We start from the raw sequence: 18,199 nt of genomic DNA on the forward strand, positions 1-18,199 counted from the left end.
AAGGTTGCTTCAAGTAAGAATGGCTATAGATTAATCTGGCATCATTGCACTTTTTCAGCCATCTCTATTACACTGTGGCAGCTACCAAAAGGGACTTGTCTAGTACCACTCTCTAAAATGCAGGTAAGAAAAAAAGAAATTTTATGGTGCAAGATCTCATTACTAGTTCCCAAACATTTAACAGGAAGCAAGCAACAACAACTAATGTCAAAATATTTGTAGTTGCAATCCTATCCAGTAATGAGACATTCAGAGAGCTCCTGTTTTCATTTGCATATACAGTCAAAAGTGCATAATAACCCTGGATTATCTTTCATGGACAGGATCTTAGGTTTTCATTTCTCTGTTTTGTCTACATCAACATTCAATATGCATTTCATTTCCTTCTCATGATTACTGTGCGCAGTTGTTACGCAAACCACAACTCCAGTTATGAAGTGTTATTTAGCAATTAAAAGAAGGCTCTTACACAAACTGTTGCACTTGAGCCAGTACTGTATTTTTTGTTACTCCAGCGTAAGCTTAGAACATCTTCACTCATCTCAAAGGTGACACTAGGCACTGCTAGACAAGGCTGAGCTAATCTAATAACTTTTTCTTGATGAAAAAGAAAACGGTCTTTTTCTCATTTTCTTCCATGTTGTGAGCTGCCACTCAGGATGGTTATTCAGATCGTTAAGCCATCAGTAAATTACAAGGTGTAATTTTTCTGATGGTGCAACGACCTGCACCAGCAGAGCGCAGTCTAAGAAGAGCAGTGGAGAGATGGCAGCACGGGATCTACACTTGTGGTGGGATGCACTGAGCCACTTGTCCAGACCAAGGTTTTCGTGAGGAAAAGCAGCTGTAACTCCTGCCCCTTCTCCATATGTAGGCAGATTAACCTTGCATTTATAATACAATTACACGTAAAAATATATGTTTACACGTAGCTTGAAAACCACCTTGGTGACTGCAGCAGTTCAGAGCCCGCTGGCTGGGCGCTGCAGCTACATGGCCACCAGCATTGCCCCAGCCAGGGTCCATCACACAAACTGCGGCTCTTGAGCAACCCTGGCGTAACCACAGCGCACCAAGGCTGGGGTCTAGATTCGGATAAAATACAAGACTCAAAGAATGCGCAGGCCGCAGGGGGGCAGGAAGGGAGCCGAGGAAGAGCGCGGGGGCAGTCCCACAAGAAGGACCGCGGGGTGGAAGGAAGAACTGCGAGGCAGGGCCCCGGAGCTGCCGGCCAGAGGGGACGGGTTGGGGACAGAGAGGACAGGAGGGGAAAAGGCGCGGGGCAGCGGGAAGACGGCAGTCGGCTGATGGGAGGGTGGGAAGCTGGCGGGCAGGGCCTGAGGCGCAGAGAAGCGGAACGGACAGCCTTAAGTGAGCAGGGAGGGTGGCCAGGGCGACGCGGAGGGGAAGGGGGCCGAGAAGAAACCGTGGCTTGCCTTAGTGTTGGCCTCCAGCGAGACAGAAGAGAAAGCGAAAGCGGCGGGACGGGGCCCGGCTGGCCGTGGGGAGGGGCGAGCTCCACCAGCCCGCGCCTGTCCCGCCTTCCGCCTGGCCTCTGGGTGAGGCGGGTTTGGGGTTGGAGCAAGCGAGTGCTCCTCCCGCCCCGCTCCCGTGCCCGCTCTCCTGGCACTGTCCCTGGGCCCTCGTCGCTTCTCTGGTAATGACGGCTTCATCACAGCAAAAAGGAAATTACCGCTTTTTGATAGCTGTGCCGGGTCACACCCCTGTGAAAGAAGAGCCTTAAGTGTCATGGTGACACGAGATTGTCTAGATCTAAGGACATTTTTTCCCCTATATAGGCTTCAGTGGCATTTCTATCTTTCCAATTATTCAGTGTGTTGCATCTCTGCTAATTACGACATCCCACTGTGTAGCCGTTGAATCAGGCCCAGCAGTCCAGTCCAGGGACTGAAGGTTGGCACAGTCTTGCTAATTACTCCTGGTTGTGGGCTCCAATCCTGCAAAATCATACACCTACCCAGCAGTGCACAGTGTCTAACATCCACTACCTGAAGAGATTTACATCAAAGCGACATTTCTCAGTGTAACTGCCTCATAATTGGCACAAAACACAGGCATGGTAACAAACAGCCTTTTGCTTCCCGACAGGTCACTGCTTCGATGTGACTGAGAAGTGTCTGAAGAACGCAGCAGCTCTTGCCATGTGTCTGCATGCTTCTGCTGGGGCAGGTCTCTGCTTCATGGAATTATGCCTGCAGCTCCTGGTTGGATACTTAACCAAAGTTTTCTTCTGAATATCAAACTGACAGAATCCCATGGTTCCTTTCATGCCATCTGTTAGATGCCTCTTTTCAAGAAGACAGTACCAGTTCCAGATCCATAATGGATCATTGTGGACAACAGAGACACTGGAAATGTGTAAGATCTTCAGGCAAATATGTGGAGAGGAAATGGGGGAGACTGTGCTGCCACTAGCAATGATGGTGGTACCTGAACTTTGTAACATCCAAATGCTTTCCTGACAATGTATATGGGGGTTACCTATGAAATCCAGAAGCTATTTGCCAGCTGTGACCTTCTATACTTTGGTGAAAATGTTTATCCATTGCCATGCGGCCCCACCAGATAAATTATCAGACCTAGAAATGTTGGGGGTTTGTGTTTTGGTTTTTCTTCTAAAAGTCGTTGTATTGGTATTTAAAAAGTGGTGTTGTACCTGATAAGGCTTGCCAACTTTCAAGAGTTTACTAATACAATCACATATGGGGGAATTTCTGACTCAAACTGTTGATGACATCCCTATTTCTAGTTCTTTTCATGTTGGTTGCTGGCATTCTCAAAGAGAAAGGCTGATTCCTCAGTGTGCAGCAATACCTTTAATATGTGTTAGGTTAACTAATTTTAATGCAGTATAAGGTCCTAGATTTTTCAGAAAATCTTGCTTGTTTTCAGTAAAGAGTAAGGGAGACATTTAAAAGGTAGCAGAAGTAGAAAGAAGTATCTTGCTTCAGGGCATGGTGTGATTACCACCTGGGGAAGGGTCAGGAAGGAAAAAGTTTCTCATGTGTAATATTGCTCGGCTGGCTGTGTGCATTACTGGACAAGGGGAAGAGCCAGCAATGATACCTATAGCATCTACGTTCCTTTTCTTATTCCCAGGGACTCAGCCTGCTCCCAAAAAACATTGATAATGAAGCCTCTGACTGGATATTTGCATTGTAGAAAATAAGTGTTTAACTACCACATAAGCAGCTGCAGGATGACAATGGAGCATGCCTTTGGGAAATTGCAAGGTGGATGGCAGGTACAAGCTAGAAGGCTTGAGGCTACTAAATAGTACCTGTCTGGAATAATAACTGTGCCTGCACAGCATCTGTGAAAACAAGGAAGGGGCTTTACTGAGGCCTGGGAGGCAGGTGTGGGGATACTTTCAGGATGGAGAATTTGAGTGACTCACAAGGTGTTCTCTCCTAAATGACAGTAGTTAAATTTTTGTCTGTTTTGCAAGAAAAGATGGAAGGTTTGGATATGCTGCAGGAAATATAGGGGTTGTGCAGTGTGATTTGGCACATCAACATTATGAAATTTGGTAGAGTAATTCGTCTCAGTCAGCTTGGTGTTTGTGTTTGGATGCTGTATCTCTTATAGTGAGGCAGAGATGATCTTCTGCACATGCCATGTTCTACAAGTTTTAAGCCTGAGTGGTTTTTGGGGTTATGATCCATGATAAATGGGCATATTTGGACACTGGTGTCATTGTATGCACATGAGCTGTGCTGTGCGTGCTTTGCACACAGTAGTTCAAGCTTTCAGTTTAAATTGTAGCATGTCCTGACCTGCCTTGTAACAGTGATGCCTTCCTGTTCTGTTGGTTCTTTACTCCATTTCTCCCTTCTTCCTCTCACTTTCTCTACTAGAAGCGTTTGCAAAATTCCCACACTTAAGTTTTCCTGAAGCTGGGAACAAAGTGTAAGAATAAATCCTTTTAGTCACAAAATGTAAACAGTTGTTGGCTGGTTTCCAAAACAGCAAAAAGATAAAAAAGCCACTCTACCCTTAGAGATTTTTCCTTGAGACATCCTGGTGTAGGAAAATCTCTTCCAGCTTTCTTTCAGTATTTTTGCAAGCTGGATTTGCTACGATGCTAAATTTGACTGTCATGGAGAGGCTGAATGAGATAAAAGGCCCTGAGCCCAGGTAACTAATTAACCACGTGGTTCAGAGAAGGTTATGATGAGGCTGGTCTAGTGTTTGAACTTTCACAGGCAGCTTTTTACAGTGGGTAACACCTCCAGTTTGTGTAGCGAAACAGCACTGGCTTCCTGCTATTCACGTGGCTGAAAGGGCACAGCCGCTGTTCAGGAGAGACAGGGGAAGGTGGCCCTGACTTTGAATATCTATTAAGAGGTTACTTTGTGTAACTAATGTGTGCTTTTTAGATTCAAATTCAGGATGCAGACATGCTCCAAGTTTTCTATGCAGTTTAATTCAATGAATGTAAGGAGACTGGAGGGGTAACAATGTTTCTTCCTACTAATTTGCACTTTCAAGGTACTGTCTCCTTGTACTTTACACGGAGCTGCAGTAGTTTTAAACTGCATTGATTAAGGTTCCACTGTTAAGTAAAGCCTTTTAAGATTTCCATTGATATCAAAAAACCTTTATGGGGCCTTACTAAAGGAGGAAGAAAGCCACAATGAGCTTTTAACTGAAGAGAAAATGTCTTGCTAAGATTTGTCAAGATAACAAACTTGCAGTGGTTTTGAGATTTAATTCTTTGCATGATCAAAACGCAGGGCACACTTTGTAATGAGACGATACAATGCTTGTTTTTCAATAAACTCTCTTTTCTCATAGCAGCTCAGTTTTAATCCAGGATGGTGAAGAACAGGCCATGCAACAGGACAGTTTTGAGGTGCTTGGGAATGGGGAAATCTTCAATAGACTCCAGCAGAAGCGGTGCACAATGGATGTGAGGGAAGTGTCATGTCTAGGGAAGACAGTAGCTGTATAAGGCATTGTGGCATACCCTGCTTCTCTTCTTGAACATGTACTGTAATTTGGGTGAAGCAGGAGAACTTGGAAAACGTGTTTGCTGACTTCCAGCCAGGCTGGTAATAATGCGTTACTCTGAAAAGAAACAAACAGGCTTTGTGTATCTTGACATGACACAAGTTTTAGCTGTGAAATAAAATACTTCTAGCTGCCTTTACAGGTCTCTTGTGAGGAACATACAGTTTCATTCTTCTTGGGGACCTTCAGTGTGCTCTCTGGGTGGACTGTACGTATGGGCTATATACTTTGATGCTCTAGGCTGGAGTCAAGTCCAGATCATAGGTGTTCAGATTACACCTGGGTGAATTACTTGTTCTGAGTTGCTAAGTCTTTATGTTTTTGTGTGCTTCAGGAGTGTCCTGCTTTCAGCACCTCTCAGGTGGACCTTAAGCACTGTACTGGGTGTGCTGGGACAGCAGAAGATCATGCATCTTTTTTTCTTGCCAAAGTGTGAGAGAAGGGCTCTAGCATAGGTTCAGATAGCATGAAGACAACTAGGACTATGTAGAAAATATACAATACGTTGTCTCTTGGAGTAAATGAACACAAAGAGACAGCAGCTGGTAGTGTGCCCAGTGCTAAATAAGGAGGGCACAACTTGGGCACTTTTAACCTAATGTAGGTCACTTACATAAACAGAATGACAGTCTGGGATAAGAAAATCTGTGAGAGAAGGGAACTGGAAGACTTCCAAACTATTTTGGTTCACAGGTGTGAGCAGGGTAAATATTGTGATGTACCTTGGTCAGCATAATAATTGCTCCTGATGTCAAAAGAAATAACATGAGGTCACTCAGAAGATATTTTAATACAAGAAATTATGTTCTGTGATTTTTTTTTTAATGAAATATGTCTGTTTATGTAGCAACATTAATTACTTACTTTGAAAGGCCTCAAGTGTTTTCAGGACTTTGTGCCATACCCATTGCTCTTCAGATTAGAGACTCTATTTTCAGCACACCAGTTGCTGATGGTACATTGCGCCAGTACATTGTCAGCATTCAGAAAAGGTAGTAATAATAAGTTAAGCAGAACTCTGTAACTCCGTGGAGAGATGAATAGGAAGCTCTCTAAGCACACCCAGAAGATTTAGACAGAAATTATTTTGATTGGATTAATCATAGAATCAGTCAGGGTTGGAAGGGACCGCAAGGATCATCCAGTTCCACCCCCCCTGCCATGGGCAGGGACACCTCACACTAGATCATGCTGGCCAGAGCCTCATCCAGCCTGGCCTTAAACACCTCCAGGGATGTGGCCTCAACCATCTCCCTGGACAACCCATTCCAGGCTCTCACCACTCTCATCGTGAAGAACTTCCCCTTCATGTCCAGCCTGAATCTCCCCACTTCCAGCTTTATTTCATTCCCCCTAGTCCTGTCACTACCTGATAGCCTAAAAAGTCCCTCCTCAGTTTTCTTGTAGCCCCCTTCAGATACTGGAAGGCCACAATAAGGTCACTTCAGAGCCTTCTCTTCTCCAGACTGAACAGCCCCAACTCTGTCAGTCTGTCCTCATAGGAGAGATGCTCCAGCCCTCTGATCATTCTCGTGGCCCTGTTGTTTGTAATTTAGGAAAAGGAAGTGCTTAGCAATATCTTAGGACTGCAGCAGACAGATGCGTGGATGACTAAGTAGACTTTTAGTTGGGTTGAGATAACCCTCAGCTGTGTCCCAGGATTATGGAGCCTTAGAGCTGGATATATTATGATTTGATGAGATGTAAATCTCAAACCCTGACCATTTAATGGCTTCTTTTGCTCAGAGCAGTCTTAACAACCCTAATAACTTGCTTGAATCCTAGTATCAGAATAATAATTCTGTTATTGTTATTTGGCTGAGGGATTTCTATAATTCTGATCTGTGCTAACTTACTTTTTGTCAACACTGTAAAAGAGCTGCTTTGTTTGTTTTGTTTAAAAGTAAATGATTCCTTTCTGATTTTTTTTCCTGTAGGAGATACATGTTTGGTTTTGTACCTGTCATCTTTAGAGTACTTTAAATTAAGAGGCTCAGCTCATTTTCTGTGCATCCTCCTCTGCCTGGAGATTGAGTTTTAGGCTGATGAAACAGAAAGACATGAGAAATGAGTTTGCTCTGCTCTGCTGCCCATAATACACAAGCTCTGATGAAACAGAGCTGGTGCCAAGTGAAAAAAAAATAAGTACTTTGCTGAGACAATGGCAATGTACCTCTTTTAGATCCAATAGAGTAGAAGGAAGCTCCAAAACCATCTCTGTCCTGGACCTCTGGTGGTACCTCTTTCTAGTATGAGGCTGTTCCTAAACACAGGGTAGTCCTCCACGAGGTCACTTGTATGTCAGAGTGAGGGGAGACTGATAAATTGCTGCTGTAGGTACTTTTCACTTCATCTCAGGCTTCTGACAACTGGCTTTACAGCAAAACTGAAATACTAAATGATCAGACTCTAATGTTCACATGGACATGATTCGTTTCTGTGAGTTCATTCTTCTATTTAGAGAAAGATATCGCTACCCTCTCTTACGTACTGACACAGTTGCCAAAATAACTGCTCTTAGTAACTGGCAGCTTTAAAAGCCAGCCTGCAGCTGACTTTGAAACAGAAGGTCACCAAGAGGAGCAACAGACTTCAATTCAGAGCTTTAATGGGAGCCATTGACCACGGCAAAAGGCCCTGACTGGAGTGTCTAGAGTGTGCTTTGCAAAGGCCAAAAGTCACTTTTATACTCTTTGAACCTTTTATATAAACCTATATATTTTTCACTCTGTGGATTTCAAGATGAATGTACAGCCGTGTGCTAGATGTGGCTATGGGGTTTACCCTGCTGAGAAGATTAACTGTATAGATCAGGTCAGTTCTTTTTCTTTATTATTTTGGACTATGATAAATGTACAGATTGGCAGATTTAACAGAGTGAAAATTTCTTGGTTCCAAAACTTCTTGACTCATAACTGAGTTCAGAACTGAAATGAGTTAATAATAGGCCTATAATTAAAGAGGAATTCTTCAGAGTCATGAAATGAATGTCAAGGATTGATACTGAAATCTAAAAGTCAGGAGAATGCAAAACACAGAATGCAAATCATATCTGCTTGGTTTCTGTTTTGTGGTATTTCCAGACATGGCATAAAGCCTGTTTTCACTGCGAGGTATGCAAGATGATGTTAACAGTAAACAACTTTGTTAGCCATGAGAAAAAGCCTTACTGTCAAGCGTAAGTGTGTTTCCTTTTCTTCTCTTTGTAAAGCAAAGGTTTAAAATGCCAAGTCATTTTACTGTAATAGGAGATCATCATTTAGGCTCATCCTGGCCCCATGCCTAATATGAAATTATGTATTGTTAGTGTCTTCCTGCATATCTTTGGTTTTACTTGAATCAGAAATGATGGGAAACTCTTGTTATTGTATATAAAGCTTGCTCATTTGTCCAGTGTGTTGAAAGGTGCCAAGTTAAGTTCCTTTTCAATACCATGGGAAGAAAAATAAACCCAACTGTAAATTTCAGTGCTTTCCAAAGCAGTGGTTAAGGGTTAACAAGGTGGAGATAATCATCAGGAAAATGTATAAAATGCAGATTTTGGAGTTGGTTTGTTCTAGGAAGTTTTTATTTTATAATGATCAAATTCCTGTCAAATTTGTCAGCAGAAAAAGGGAAGATGACAGTTGTTTTTTATTCTATTATTCTCTTTTGTTATTAGAAGCACAGCATTGTTATGATGATCATTAAAATTAATTTTGCTCTAGGCACCTACTCCATACAATAATAACTTGAATATAACCTGAGATCTGTGTGTGAGTGGGTGGGGGGAAAGTTATGTACAGAGTGGTAGAGGCTGGTGTTGTGGGTTTGAGTGCTCAAAGAAAACCTTTCTGGTGGGGTGTCTGGTACATTCCTAATATCCCTTTACACTTTCCCTTTTTAGACATAATCCTAAAACCAATGCCTTCACAAGCATATTTGAGACACCAATGAATATGAATGCAAAAAAACTGTCGGAAGTGGTAAGTGAGGTAAGAAGCTTGAGGGCCAAATGTGCATAGCTTTGTTTTGCATTTTGATAGCATGTTTGTTTCTGGTTCTAGAAACAGAAATGTATATTCTTTACTTTGCCTCCTGTGTTGTGTTAGAGCAGTAAGTTCCTAGCCTGAGTTTGGATCATAATTTTTAAAATAAGTTCATTCCTGAAAAAGACAGGTTAGATCTGAATTTGGTTCTGTTTTCAGAAGGAAAAATGGATGGCAGTTTCTCACCTGCTCTATCTGTTAATCCGCATGGAAGCATTGTTTGTGTAAACTGCCCAGAGCTGGGTAAATTTGCTACCTAAATCAGGGGTGTTTACTTGCTTTTATCTCTTCTGAAGCTGATACTAAAAGGCGTGAAAGAAGAACAAAATCTGTTTCAGTGGGATGAAGGCAAAATTCTCATAAATGCTTTGTCGAGTATTTCTGGCAAACCTGAGATGAGAAAACACGAAGAGCAGGAAGCTTTGCATGGTTTGACGGGAAGCGTTTTGATAAGGCACTGAGGATGCCCTTTGACTGCATCAGTCCCCTGAAAGGCTGCCGTGCCCCGGCAAACCTCTAGGGGTGCTCAGAGTCTTCTTTCTTTTCAAATGCCATTCTTTTTTGTCTTGCATTGTTTCCCTCCAGACACATATGTTTCAAACTTACATTTCTAAGAATGTCATGAATTGGGAAATACAGGAACAGCTGATACTTGATAGCTAGCTCACTCCTATGTGTAGTACTACTTTCTTGGCTGTAAGATCTTTTTGTACTCTAAAATAGTGCTATTTGTTCCAGGACTATAATTAGTAGGCAAACCAATGTGTTTTGATGTGATTAGCCATCATTTAAATGAAAGGAGAAAGTTGTGTATCTTAGATTATAGCATGCAAAATTCATTCTGATGTTCTGTGTTAGCTATACCAAGTTGATGTACATTAATAGACTTTATCAGGCACTGTATCTTTGTCATTCTTGCACAGTATTCTTGTGCATCACTTTTTGCAGTATCATGGGCAGTAACTATTTCTGCAGTGATTATCACCCTTACTTTAAACTATGTGTGACAGAACTGGTCAGGAATGGGTTTGGGATTACCGTAGGTTCTATTTCTGGGTTTAAGCAGTGATATGAGACTCTGATACTTCCAGTGCATATGAACACACACGCCAGGCAAATTATAGCTCAAAGATCATTCTCCCTTGTTTTTTACACATAAAGCACCTTCTGTCCTTTTCAATCACATAATGAGATTCTGTTCCAGAGAGAAAATTGCTAAGGGTAGTAAAGAAGCTGATTCTGCAGAACTTATGTAAAGGGAGTACTTGTATAGAGCGCAGGAGAACTTTTTCATTGGTAAATGTATCAGATAATGCTATTTAGGGAAAAGGTTTCAGTTGCTGCTGTAGTTTGTGAGAGGCTTTTTAGGTAAGATTATTTCTAGTGTGGAAAATTAATAAGGTTTTCCAGTCCTAGCATGAGCTTCTCACATGGGTCTTATGTTGAGACTCCAACTCAAATTGCAGACATAAAAATTAAACTCACTCCCTCTGCACAGAATTTCTATGTGAGCAGACAAATAATTTATCTCTTTGCACCTGTGTACTTAATTTATAAAATGGAATAATGGGGCACATTTTCAGTGATATTTCTGTCCAGTCAGTTTAGATTTTACACTCTTCAGGACAGGGACTGTTATTTTTTTTGCATCTGTAGAGCGAGTTGTGTAAGAGAGCTGTGATTTCAGTTGGATTTCTATATGCAGTCATGATAAAAGTAGCAGTAGGAAAATGCTGAGCTGGGACTAAATATAGTAGTAATTTACATTTATACAGCCTTGATACTTTGTGGACACAGTGCACAGAAATAAGAGAGTAGAATGTTGCCCACCAGGTGTTAGTTCTTTCATCTAATGCTGCATTGATATGTTCTGCTTAAATTTCTTAGGAATTTCAGTCCTCATAGGTTATTTTCCCAAAAGTATTATCTGAAGAGCAAATTGCTATTTCAGAACTTCATGCCAGATTTCAGGTGTAATATGCTGTGTCTTTACAGATATGCAGCAAATCTTAGATAGAAGCTGGTTGTGGATTAGAGTTTTGACCTTAAGGATAAATTCAATCTTCCATGCTAACTCATTTGCCAAGAATGGGTGGCATGGAAGAAGTCCTTACATAGATACTGCATGGCATAGAGCTACAAGATATGTAGACTTGTTGTACATAAACAAAAGTTAAGTGGTGATCTAGAAGGGAGAAGGATGAAAAGGTGGAGAATTTTGCAAGCTTTCAGAAGGTGATGGTTATTTTCTTGTGGGCTGTGGAAATTTGGTGGATCAGGTGTGCTTCCCATAGTCCCTTGGTTTCTTCATTCATGTTGTATATAAACGTGTCTTCAGGGTGAAATTATTAGTTGGCATTGAGAACTAGGCTGTCCTGTAGCAGCTGGAGATCCATCACACAGACACAGATAAATAATATGACTAGAATAAATCATCTTAAAACTGAGTTGTGTTGATGCTGCCACTGAGAAAATTTGTTTTGTGCAGTAACATTGTTTCTCATCTCTTGCATTGGTGATTTTTTGCAGTGAGGCAGAAGGAACTGATGTAGCTGGAAACTAACACAGCAAAAGCCTGCATGCTAATTTGCCCCATGACTTCCTGTCTGATGGTGTCAGTGTGTGAGACAAGAAGGGTTGGTCACCAGAGGTGGTTTGGGAAGTAGCCTTCTTTTAGACAGGTCTAAGGTGCAGTCAAAAGTATCAGGCACTGAAGTGGATTTGTTGTGGTGGGAATTGCACTGTTTTTGTTTCATCTTCCCTTCATCTCCTTTTGTTGCTGTGGTCCACACAGACTACGTATCACTGTGGGTATGGAGAGAGTTCATCTCTCTACATAAAACAGACTAGAAACTGTTCACTTTGCCTCCCTTGTTCTTTTCCTAAGAGGCAGGTATGTTAATCTGTACAAACTACTAATACCAAGTTGTTTATTTATTTATTTATTTGTAAAGATAAAATATCGAGAAGAAAGTGAACAATTCAAATCAGTTTTTCAATGGGATGCAAGGTCCAGAGAAATTGAAGCTACCTATAAAGCCCAGCAATTGGCCACCCAGGTAAGAAATACTCTCAAAATCTCCAAGCCACTAGCCTGCAGGAGACCAAGGATTGGACTTGGCAGTCTTGACTATTAGGGTTTTACTTGCAGCATTTCAATGGGAAAAAAAGTCATTGCTTCTCATTTGGCTAAACTTTTCAAGGCAGCATAGCTCAGTTATAGCTTAGGGTGCAAGAATCAGAAGATAAGGAAGGAAGAGTGTGCAGTTAGCTGTTTGAACTGCTACATAATGACACTGGAGCTTTACAAGTGATCTGATTCCGAGGGGGAGATATGCGAATCTCAGTCCAGGATCCTAGATCCTGCCATCTTGATGTCAGTTCTTGTTATAGATCTTCTGCCTTGGCATTCTGAAGATATGTGGAATTAGGCCCTGTGCAGAGAGTAAATTTCACTTCCACACCGTTATGTATGTTTCCTTTTTTATTCTGTGGGATCAGCCATTTGTGTATTAAAGCAAGGGTGAAGACTGGTAATTGTTATTTTTTGTTTTGTAGAATGCTTACTATGCTGCCTATGAGGAAGGAAAATCGTGGCACTCAGGAACCATCCCAGATCCTGAGATGGTCAAGATAACACAGGCACAGAAGACTCTGGGTGATGTAAGTGGCCTGATGTTTGGAACAGCTTTATTTTCAAGGTCTATCCTGTTCTGAAGGCTTACCAATGCGTCAAAGTCAGTGTAAGGTGTTACCAAAGAACAGACTGGTGTCATATTTACCTACAGTTAACCATGTAAGACACAAAAAAGTGCTATTGCCCATCCTGGAAATCATACATTTATACAGTTATGTAATTCAGAAGGACTTCAGCTTACTGATGATATCTGAGGTGACCTGCTCCAGCCAGCAGTGCTGTTTCCCTCAGAAGAGCAGAACTCATGGTGGAAGACATATCTATTTTCCACAGAGTAGATCTTTCGTTGACTGTATTTCCATGACTGATGAAAATCACTTCTGCATTATGACTGATTGTGCATGCCCATACAATGGGCTAGTGGCTCACTCAACATAGCCAATTAACAGTGAGTAATTGATACAGGGAATGTTTTCTGTTGGATGTGGGAAGTATTTCTCCCTAACAAGCTTTCAACGTGTAAGTTCTTTTAATTTTTTTACCTTTAAACAAAGTGATACAAAGCTTTAGGAAGTAGGCATTGAAAGAGGAATCGCATTAAACTACAGTGGGTTCTTCTGTAACAATGAAACAAACAAAAAATGTTCATTTTCTAGTTTCAATACACAGAAGAATATGAACCACGGAGAGGCAAAGGCAGCTTTCCTGCTATGATCACTCCAGGTTATCAGGTTGCTAAGAGAGCCACCCAGCTAAGCAGCAATGTAAGTCACAGGGTTTTTTTTTAAATTGTGTGTTAAACTATTGAATTTGGAGCATCCTAGGTTTAGGGCATTCACTTTAGACAGTAGATTCTGTGATGAATATTTGTTCTGTTATTTTTACAAAGTAAGAAAACTTTCACATGGTGCAGGAAACAGGGTTAACAAACTACTTGGCTTGGAAAGACATCATGTAGGATAAATGGCAATACAGATATTTCCTGAAAGATGTAGCAACTTTCACTGTAATTTGTCACAACCTCAGAAATAATTTTGTTACTCTAAAATGTTTATTTAATTTGTTACCTTTATTTTTTAGTTTATGGCTTTATCAATGTGTTTATTTACAGCTGACTTTTTTCTCTTTATTATTTAAACACCTGTAGTATTGAATTTAATTCATATACAAGCTAATTTAAGTATATGCACAGGAAATTGCTTATTTATAAAAACAATAATTCAGGTGCAAAATATCAAGTAAATCTAAATCCTGTAGAAATTATTCTTAAGTATTGCATCGTTTTCTGCAAACACTCTCTGCATTGTCATTGCAGTATGTTCTCATTTGGGCCATTAGTTCTCATGGTATTTTAATCCAATGCATGGCTCATATAAATCTAGTATGATCTGAAATTTTGATTATCTGGGTCCATTTCTGTCTGCTTCAGGCATTCACTTTAAGGAAATCAGGCCTTATACGTACTGATAACTTGACTGTCCGGTGGGGAGTGTCATGACTGCTGTTGCTCATTTTCTCTTGAAGCCTTCTGATAGAAAATGCCTATTTCCTGCTTTTTGTTTGTAATCTGTATTTTATATGTTTGGGTTTTTTCCCTCAGGTAGAGTATAAGCGAGGTCATGAAGAAAGAGTTTCCAAGTTCACCTCTGTTGTAGACACTCCAGATATACTACATGCAAAGGCTGGAGGACAGCTTTCAAGTGGCGTGAGTGAAACAAAATAGATTTACCTGATTTTGATTCCACAAGTGGCTCCTGGGACATTTATAAATCACTTAAAAATATGAACATAGAGAAGAGTAAGAAGTTAGTATTTTAAAGGCAGAATTTAAAGGCCATTTTAGGGGCTGACTGGCTGTTAGAACTGAAGGCAGAGAGCTAGCCTATTCTATAACCAGCAACTGTGTGCCATGCAGAGTAAATAAGGAAGCTGCTTGACTCATATAAATAGAGCAGGCATCTTGCAAACAGCTTTAGCATTTTCTTTAAACAACTGTGAGCCATCCTATACCCTGAAAGAGACACAGAAGTCCTGCAGAAGACACCTGGTTGTGCAGTTAAAAGACTACATTGTAAAGATTCAGACTTCATAGTGGCAGATGACAACCACCAAATGCCTGACATTGCAATTTTAAGAACTGATGATGTGTGCAATCAAGGTACATTTGATTTAATTGCTCCTGAACTGTCTTGGATTTTTACAGTTGAAATACACAGAAGACTTTGAAGAACGGAAAGGGAAAGGCAGCTTTCCTGCTATGATCACTCCAGCTTATCAAATAGCCAAGAGAGCGAATGAATTAGCCAGTGATGTAAGTCTCCAAAGCAAGGTCTCTTTTTGGGAAGAAATCATCAAAAAAATTTTGGATTAAAATGTTTCCTGACACAAATTCCATGAGCATTGGGGAGTTAGGTAGCAGTGCACTTCATACACAGATTTATAAGTAATTTTTTCCTGCAGGGACAAAGTTTAGTTTTTATGGGACAAAGAGAAAATTAGTCTTTTTATTTGTGAATCGGTACTCTGGACTTTTGTTGGCAAAAGCATCCCTGTTACCTAGCTTTCTGTTGCATACAACTGAGAAGGAAGACAATAGGGTGTCAGCTGGAGGTCTTTGATTTTATTCTGCCCAACTCAGTATGAGTTAGAAGGGCCAAAGTACAGCTCTAATTTACAAGCCACAGTGATTCTGGGTAACCTTGTATCAGGGGAGTGTTTGCAGAGCTTGGCTTTGCCATGGTTTCCCATGCTCCCAGTGGATCCATAACAGTGTGCCCTCCTACTCCTTCTTTTCTGTTTTTGCAGGAGGAGGCTTTCCTGAATTCAGGAAACCAGTTCCTTGAATAGCAATTATTTATATGAAGTATATACATACACATACACACAAAGACATGCATGCATATGACATAGTAATAGATCTATGCAACATGGATTTCTAATCCATTCATTTTACTCTCCTTACTGTTGATTTTTTTTAAACTCCTCAGTGTACTGATTTTATTGACTTTCTCTACAAAACCACAGCACCCCTAATTATTTAAAAGGCATTTTAAAAGGATGTCAGTATTGCCTTAAAATGTACATCTAATTATCTTGTCACTGTAGACTGAAAGGAAAGCTCTTTTTATTGGAAAAGATAAACTACTGTGATGGAAGTAAATTTAAAACACTAAGGCTCATTGAGGAAAATAAGAAGAGATCTGTAATTTTGAAGACAAAAATTACTAACTCTGAAACATTAATTTTTTTTTCTTTTTTGCTTGTGGCCTAAAGAAAACCCTTCATTTGTGTCAGCAAACACACATGGTGGTTACAGAGGCATTATTTTGACTTGAACAAAGGTAGTGCAAATCTTGCTGTAAACTTGAAGGTTGATGGCCTAAAATTCCCTTAATCATTGGGGCAATCAGTATCTCTTAGAAACAACCCCATTTATTAATGGTTTTCAGATGACCTTGTGGTAAAAAAAAGGTGCTCTGTGGTAACCATGAATTTGCATCATGATTAGTTCTATTTTTTTGAACCTGCTGCAGCATCAGGGATTAGCCACTGACAAGCAGGTGATACTGAACACGCTGAACTAATGGTCCTGGTTGAAATGGTAAGTCCCATGTTCCTAGTGCATTATTAAAAGATGCACCACTATTTTTGGCTTTATATCTTCAGGTGGCATATTTGACTTCTGTAGATTGGTGGCAATGGAAATTTTGGCAATCTTTTATTGCCAACATATGCATGTCATTGATTATTATTTATTATGCAGCATCTGTGTACCAGACTGAATTCATCCAGATGATTCTTTTCCTTCTCTATTTTTTTTCCCTGTTAGGTAAAGTATCATCAAAGATATGAAAAAGAGATCAAGGGAAAAGCCACCCATACAGCTGGAGCAGATGTTACTTTTGCCAGGGAAAATGTAGATCAATATGGCCAGGTATGCAACATCTGAGAGATACCCATGGTGATGTCAGTCATTGGTATGGCTGATGGCTAAAGACTTTAGCAATGGCAATGAGACCCATTTCCACTTTGCTGTATGGGAAAGCTAGGTCTCAAAGGAAGAGATGGTGTGCAACAGCACCATGGTCTGAATCTAATGTATTTGACATTAGAGCATCCATGATGAGACTACAATGTGCATGTAGTGTCACTGCATGTACCTTATGGGTAAGGTAATTTCAAAAGGTAAGCCTTAGTTACTTTCAGAAATCTCAGAAGCTTTGCATCTCTAAATATGTGGAAGTGCAAAGGCCTGTAGTGATAGGAGGAGGGGCACTGGAATATTACAGAGAAGACACATTGTATTATATCTTAATTGTCTGTTTCCCCAGATCCTGCCATAGAAAGCTTTTGGATGGTCATTGTGTATTACCATTAAAAAAAAAAAAAGCTTTGATATTTTGTTATTATATTATCAAAAGGCTTTTAAAATTGTAAACATTTACACATCATCTTACCTATAGATAGATTTGAGAATATTAATTCTGCAACAGTTGTTGTTTTTCTCAAAAGGCTTTTAAAATTGTAAACACTTACACAAAAACTTGCCTATAGATAGATTTCAGAGTATTCATTCTGCAACAATTGTTGTTTTTATGAAAAAAATAAATCAAGCATGTGATTTTTTTTCTCTAAGGACTTTGCCACTTTAATATCTAGATATTTCTGTTTAATTTATGAATCTCATTTCAAAATATACAGAAATACTCTTTTTGGTCAGTTATGATGTGAGAAAGGGCCATAGAGAGGTCCAGAGACTTCAGTCACATCGCAGAAGTCTAACTCTATGCTAAACTTGGAAGGTTTAAGCAAGTCTGCCTGTCCAAACCATTAGATATTTTATGGTTTTCCAGGGAAACATAGATTGACAAAGAAAGAGGCTGGCAGATGCCACCTCATATCATTCTTACTGCAATGCTATCTTGACCACAGTCAATTGCTACCTAAATTTCTCTTGCAATGCAACACAAGTAATTTTACAGTAGCAGTTAATTCAATGGGTGATTTTATTCTTGCAATTGTTAAATTTATTCTCTTTTTCATTAAAAGAAAAATAAAATAAAGAAATGAACTTTTCCTACTAACAAGGAATATGGGGCTTTGTGCAATCACACATAGCCTCACCTACTCATGTATGATGAGTAAACACTTTGAATTTTTTTCTTTCAGGATTATATGGATGAGTATGAAGAGCACAGAGGGAAAGGAAGCTTTCCTGCTATGATCACTCCAGCTTATCAAAATGCCAAGAAAGCAAATGAATTGGCAAGTGATGTAAGTGAGAAACCTGAATCAATACAATTCATAAACAATTAAAAGCAGCATTTTGTCAGAGCAGTGCCTGGGAGGAGAATGCTAAAATTATACTTGAGAAGTAAACAACAATGACATTTCACTGCATTGCTGGGAACTGGATGGCTCAGGGGATTAATAATACCCATTAATAGAAGGGGACACAGCTCCAACTTGCACAAGGGAGGAGATGGATGTAGCAACTAAT

The 18,199-nt window shown here is 40.2% G+C and overlaps 1 protein-coding gene across 1 annotated transcript in view; it reads left to right on the forward strand.

The window, feature by feature from the left end:
* The first annotated feature begins 7,776 nt into the window (after positions 1-7,776).
* The window catches only part of NRAP (nebulin related anchoring protein), a 52,299-nt gene continuing 41,876 nt past the window's right edge, over positions 7,777-18,199 (forward strand). Inside the window, exons 1-10 of the mRNA XM_054382465.1 lie at positions 7,777-7,848; positions 8,118-8,212; positions 8,921-9,008; positions 12,017-12,121; positions 12,621-12,725; positions 13,356-13,463; positions 14,300-14,404; positions 14,903-15,010; positions 16,529-16,633; positions 17,869-17,973. Of these exons, the coding sequence (XP_054238440.1) occupies positions 7,777-7,848; positions 8,118-8,212; positions 8,921-9,008; positions 12,017-12,121; positions 12,621-12,725; positions 13,356-13,463; positions 14,300-14,404; positions 14,903-15,010; positions 16,529-16,633; positions 17,869-17,973 (996 nt within the window). The remainder of the gene's footprint in view (positions 7,849-8,117; positions 8,213-8,920; positions 9,009-12,016; positions 12,122-12,620; positions 12,726-13,355; positions 13,464-14,299; positions 14,405-14,902; positions 15,011-16,528; positions 16,634-17,868; positions 17,974-18,199) is intronic.

This window comes from Indicator indicator, chromosome 7 (assembly GCF_027791375.1).
Source record: "Indicator indicator isolate 239-I01 chromosome 7, UM_Iind_1.1, whole genome shotgun sequence".
NCBI lineage: Eukaryota > Metazoa > Chordata > Aves > Piciformes > Indicatoridae > Indicator > Indicator indicator.